Source organism: Trichomycterus rosablanca, chromosome 1 (genome assembly GCF_030014385.1).
Source record: "Trichomycterus rosablanca isolate fTriRos1 chromosome 1, fTriRos1.hap1, whole genome shotgun sequence".
Lineage (NCBI taxonomy): Eukaryota > Metazoa > Chordata > Actinopteri > Siluriformes > Trichomycteridae > Trichomycterus > Trichomycterus rosablanca.
The window spans coordinates 44,625,474-44,631,471 of NC_085988.1; the positions used below are offsets into that span (position 1 = coordinate 44,625,474).

Genomic DNA, 5,998 nt, shown 5'->3' on the forward strand with positions numbered 1-5,998 from the left:
TTCCCTCAAAATAACTCAATATACAGCCATTAATGTCTAAACCACCGGCAACAAAAGTGAGTACACCCCTCAGAGACTACACCCCTAAATGTCCAAATTGAGCACTGCTTGTCATTTTCCCTCCAAAATGTCATGTGATTTGTTAGTGTTACTAGGTCTCAGGTGTGCATAGGGAGCAGGTGTGTTCAATTTAGTAGTACAGCTCTCACACTCTCTCATACTGGTCACTGAAAGTTCCAACATGGCACCTCATGGCAAAGAACTCTCTGAGGATCTTAAAAGACGAATTGTTGCGCTACATGTAGATGGCCAAGGCTACAAGAAGATTGCCAACACCCTGAAACTGAGCTGCAGCACAGTGGCCAAGATCATCCAGCGTTTTAAAAGAGCAGGGTCCACTCAGAACAGACCTCGCGTTGGTCGTCCAAAGAAGCTGAGTGCACGTGCTCAGCGTCACATCCAACTGCTGTCTTTGAAAGATAGGCGCAGGAGTGCTGTCAGCATTGCTGCAGAGATTGAAAAGGTGGGGGGTCAGCCTGTCAGTGCTCAGACCATACGCCGCACACTACATCAAATTGGTCTGCATGGCTGTCACCCCAGAAGGAAGCCTCTTCTGAAGTCTCTACACAAGAAAGCCCGCAAACAGTTTGCTGAAGACATGTCAACAAAGGACATGGATTACTGGAACCATGTCCTATGGTCTGATGAGACCAAGATTAATTTATTTGGTTCAGATGGTCTCAAGCATGTGTGGCGGCAATCAGGTGAGGAGTACAAAGATAAGTGTGTCATGCCTACAGTCAAGCATGGTGGTGGGAATGCCATGGTCTGGGGCTGCATGAGTGCAGCAGGTGTTGGGGAGTTACATTTCATTGAGGGACACATGAACTCCAATATGTACCGTGAAATACTGAAGCAGAGCATGATCCCCTCCCTCCGGAAACTGGGTCGCAGGGCAGTGTTCCAGCATGATAATGACCCCAAACACACCTCTAAGACGACCACTGCTTTATTGAAGAGGCTGAGGGTAAAGGTGATGGACTGGCCAAGCATGTCTCCAGACCTAAACCCAATAGAACATCTTTGGGGCATCCTCAAGCGGAAGGTAGAGGAGCGCAAAGTCTCGAATATCCGCCAGCTCCGTGATGTCGTCATGGAGGAGTGGAAAAGCATTCCAGTGGCAACCTGTGAAGCTCTGGTAAACTCCATGCCCAGGAGAGTTAAGGCAGTTCTGGGAAATAATGGTGGCCACACAAAATATTGACACTTCAGGAACTTTCACTAAGGGGTGTACTCACTTCTGTTGCCGGTGGTTTAGACATTAATGGCTGTATATTGAGTTATTTTGAGGGAAGAATAAATTTACACTGTTATATAAGCTGCACACAGACTACTTTTCATTGTGTCAAAGTGTCATTTTGTCAGTGTTGTCCCATGAAAAGATATACTTAAATATCTGCAGAAATGTGAGGGGTGTACTCACTTTTGTGATACACTGTATATATATATATATGGAATAAAACAGAGATAGATAGATGGATGGATGGATGGATGGATGGATGGATGGATGGATGACATTTGTTGAGGGGGCCCAACATTTTTTTTTTGCACTGGGGTCCATGAGCTCCTAGTTACGCCACTGGTCCAAACACATGCAAGTGAGATGAATTGGAGATATCAAACTGTCCATGACCGTGTTTGATATTAAACTTGTGAGCTGATGGATCTTGTGTAATGAGTAGCTACCGTTTCTGTCATGAATGTAACCAAAGTGTGTAAAACATGACGTTAAAATCCTAATAAAATAAAATATTGCATAATTACTGCTAAATTTAACAATAACACAAAAACAGCATAAGTTAAAACACATGTATTACTTATTTTTAATCAGAAAATCAAACAAGCGTGGATTTGGACCATTTGAACATTTGGTAAAACCCATAACAAATCAACCTGGTGCTGTGTGGTGTATTTATGCCTTCAGGCCAGTAGAGGCGCTGCTGTATGAATCGGTGCATAAAGTGGTGAGGACAGGGTTCATATCATTTTAGAACCGTTAGTAGCAGAGCTGCATTGTGGGCAAACAGAGTTGAAGCTACAGCAGAGGTCTGAAGGTGTTTAGGTGACTGAAAGAGTGCTGTTGTCTCAATTTATAGAAATGTCTAGTGAGACTGAGTCAGCGGGACAGGTTATGGAGGAGCCCAGCACAGAGGAACAACAGGTCAGCTCCAAATCTGACATTACACTGCAGCACACGCTAGCTAGCATGCTAATGTTCAGTAATGATGCTTCCATCTGTGTACAGGAGTGTTGTTTATTATAATATATATGTAATTAGTGTTGTGTTTTTTAAAACAGCATTAGCTTCCTAACTTTAAAATCATAATTCTGTTCATTAACACTACTCATTTTAGCAATTTTCCGTACATCACATGTAGTTATGGTGTTTTAAACTGTTGGTTTTTACTTTTATTCTTCATGTTACAACTATCAGCGTTCCTTACCTAGTGGATATTGGACTTTACATTCAAGGGTGGAAATTAAACATATTGGTGCTTGAATCACAACGATTGTGTTGGATGGGGAGTTTAAAACGTTTAACGTGGCTTAATGGGCTAAAACAATGACCCAGGAACACCAAATTCATCTTAGTCATACTGGTCAGAAGTACTCTCTACTTATGAAATGACCAACCTCTGGTGCTAAAGGAAAAAAATACGTTAAGCTTTCCCCCGGGTGTATTATTATTGGTATTATATTGTTGGGAATCATAGTTCAGTTTTCTTACTCTGATTTTTCTTTGATGACCTCTTTGAGTTTCATCCATAGCTCATGTGATTCTCTGTCGATCATGTGTAGCATCTACATTGTGGTCTGTTTCTCAGTCAGTTCTAGACCTCTCCCCCTGTCTGTGTGGGTTTACTCCGGGTGCTCCGGTTTCCTCCCACAGTCCAAAGACATGCAAGTGAGGTGAATTGGAGACACAAGATTGTCCATGACTGTTTGATATAACCTTGTGAACTGATGAATCTTGTGTAATGAGTAACTACCAGTCCCTGTCATGAATGTAACCAAAAGTGTAAAAACATGACGTTAAAATCCTAATAAACAAACAAACAGTTCTAGACCATGTCATTGCAATTCAATTTGAGCTTGTCCATCTCTTGGTTCAAAAAGTGTAGTTGATTAGTTTTATTATGACCTACTCTAGACATCATGTGACAACTAGTCACACACACATCCAATATATAATTTATTTAGTGCAGCACACTCTTCCTACTTTAATAGTACTACTGTGTACAAATCATTCCCCTATGTGATATATGAAATGTAAAAATCTTGCTCTAAGTTATGCTCATGGTTTTTACAAAGACTAAAACTATAAACCGCTTGGTAACAGGCTTGATTATTTTATTTTTACCTAGTAAAGTTTAAGATTAAGTCCAATTTCCATTGACATTTAGTGTGAAACACTGGAACATACACCTGTTAATCTTTTCTTTACATAAACACTATCTTAACATTTCCTTCTGCTGTGTTTAGTTGCATTGCATGTGTTCCCATTTAAGTAGTGGAAAACATACAAGATTTTAATACAGAATACCGTGATCATGCATCATTATATTTTTTACTATATAATTTCTGTCATATGACTTTCATTTGTTAAATTAAACCTCTTTCTTTAGGAGATGCAGGACAAAGTCGTGAGTCCAGAAAAAGCAGAGGAAGCTAAGCTAAAGGCTCGGTACCCACATCTCGGCGCCAAGCCTGGAGGTTCAGACTTGCTGAGAAAAAGATTACAGAAAGGGGTATGTTCTCAGGTCTTTTTTTTTTATTATAAACTTTGTCCTTTAGTTGGACCTGTGTGCGTGGTCTAGCACCGATTGACATTCACCATAGAATACCAGAATTGGCATGTCTGCTGTTGGTGCTCTGTTCTCTTCACAGATGAGAACAGGTACACACTAAGCACTTGTAACAGATGTGAAACCGCCTGGAGACACCCTGGTGAACATTATGCTTCTGCACAAACCTCCATGTGAAAACCAACTGTACCTTTATTGCTGTAAAGTACCAGAGCCATTGTCAGACCTTACACAGGTGCAGTGGCCATGGGTTCCTCCTGGTGTAGAATACTTCCAGGCCTCATATTGCCAGAGTGTGTAGGCATTTCCTGGATAATGAAGGCATTGATTGGCCGCCTTGTTCCCCACCTAAATCTAATTGAGAACCTCTGGGACTTTATGTATCAGTGCATCTGATGCTACTGGGTAGTGCCACAGACTGTCCAGGGGCTCACTGATGTCCTAATCAGGATTGGAAGGACATCCCCCAGGACACCATCCACCATCTCATCAGGACCATGCCCAGACGTTGTGCATATAGGCATGTGGGGGCCATACACACTACTGATTCATATAAGTTGCCATGATGAAATTCAGTTTATATCGGTAAAGGTTTTCAACTAGATTTTTTTTATTAATTAAGATCTGATCTGTTTAAGTGTTTCCTTAATTTTTTTTAGTAGTTTATATTGTTGATAAATAAAATCTGGCCACAAAACAAAGTATATTAAGAGATGGTTTTGGTATCAATTAGTGCTCTCTCTTTTTGCAGCAAAAGTACTTTGACTCAGGAGACTACAATATGGCAAAGGCCAAGATGAAGAATAAACAGCTTCCAGCAGCTGCAGCAGAGAAGACTGAAATCACCGGAGATCACATCCCCACACCACAGGACCTGCCGCAAAGGAAGCAGTCACTGGTGGCCAGCAAACTGGCAGTCTGATATAAACTTTGAGGACTATGCTGTTACCATTCCTAATGTCTTGATCTCTTTACCTTCCAGTTTATATACTCACCCCCCTTCCCTATTTTCTATCTTTATATTGTATGTGTAATTGCTCTGAAGGAATGGAGTTCTGATAAAATATAGGACACTTGTTTGTTTACTGCTGGTGCTCTTGTTACCTGTTCATTTGTGGAAATATGAGATTTTGGATATAGAAGTAGATTTAGTTACAAGATCTACTCCCAGGTGAAAGTGTACTCTAATCTGGCAATGTAACATTTTTAGGATTTTACTCTTTTTACTGACTCTGCCCTTTGAAGGTTCATGTACATTATGCTGTTTGATTCGAAGATTTAAACACACATTCACAGTCATTTGTCTAAACTATGTCTTGACTTTTTTCATGTGTGCTCTATTGTGATTAGAATTAAAACTTGCCTTAATAGTATCTGCCATAGTCTCTCCTGGGCAATATTTGCCCACTTTGAGAAGGAAGCCCTTTGAGGCATTAGCCAAGATCTAATGCTTTTTTTCCCCTTTCCTTTCCTTTTTGTCTTTGACAGTTGAATTTCCTAGTTGGGACAGCTCACTTAAAGGTTATCTTGTGCACATGCACTTACTATCACGACTGTGCCATTCATTTTGTAAATAAAATAGTTTTGCACAATAAACCACAATCGTCTGATTTTGTCAGCTTAGTTTGTGTAGTGCATGTCTACATAACTACCACTGGCATTCTGTTATGCTTAACACAAATGTGATGTGTTAGTGGTAAATTGAGGTTCAACATATTTTCAGAATTTCTTTCTGTTTAATTGCTGCTGATAGAAACATGTATTTTAGGTATTTTGGGAAATTACAGATGTTCTATTTTGTGTTTATACATTTTGTTAGATTTGTAGGCATGGTTAAAGTCAAGTTTATATACAGGTATGTATATGATACGTATGCCATGGCAACCTAAGGACTGGGTTATTGACTGGAATGCCATTTTTGTCCAATAACACTTGAGTTTATTGTGACTGAGTTCCACATCTTATTTCTACATTTGCTTTTTGTGCAATGGCAGTCATGCTGAAACGAGTTGCCATAAAGTTTACAGCATATAATTAGTTTTATTCACCTGTTAGAAATAGCCATGGGTAAAACATCTGCCTTTGATAATTAGTGGGGTGTTCACTTACATCTGGCCATATTGTGTATATGA

At 40.0% G+C, this 5,998-nt stretch overlaps 1 protein-coding gene across 1 annotated transcript; it reads left to right on the forward strand.

Annotated features, from left to right (window-relative positions):
* The first annotated feature begins 2,064 nt into the window (after nucleotides 1-2,064).
* Nucleotides 2,065-5,462, forward strand: arpp19b (cAMP-regulated phosphoprotein 19b). The gene is made up of 3 exons (XM_063003445.1): nucleotides 2,065-2,221; nucleotides 3,687-3,809; nucleotides 4,618-5,462. The coding sequence occupies exons 1-3, from the start codon at nucleotides 2,159-2,161 to the stop codon at nucleotides 4,786-4,788; spliced, it is 357 nt and encodes a 118-aa protein (XP_062859515.1). The 5' UTR covers nucleotides 2,065-2,158; the 3' UTR covers nucleotides 4,789-5,462.
* Nucleotides 5,463-5,998: the final 536 nt, after the last annotated feature.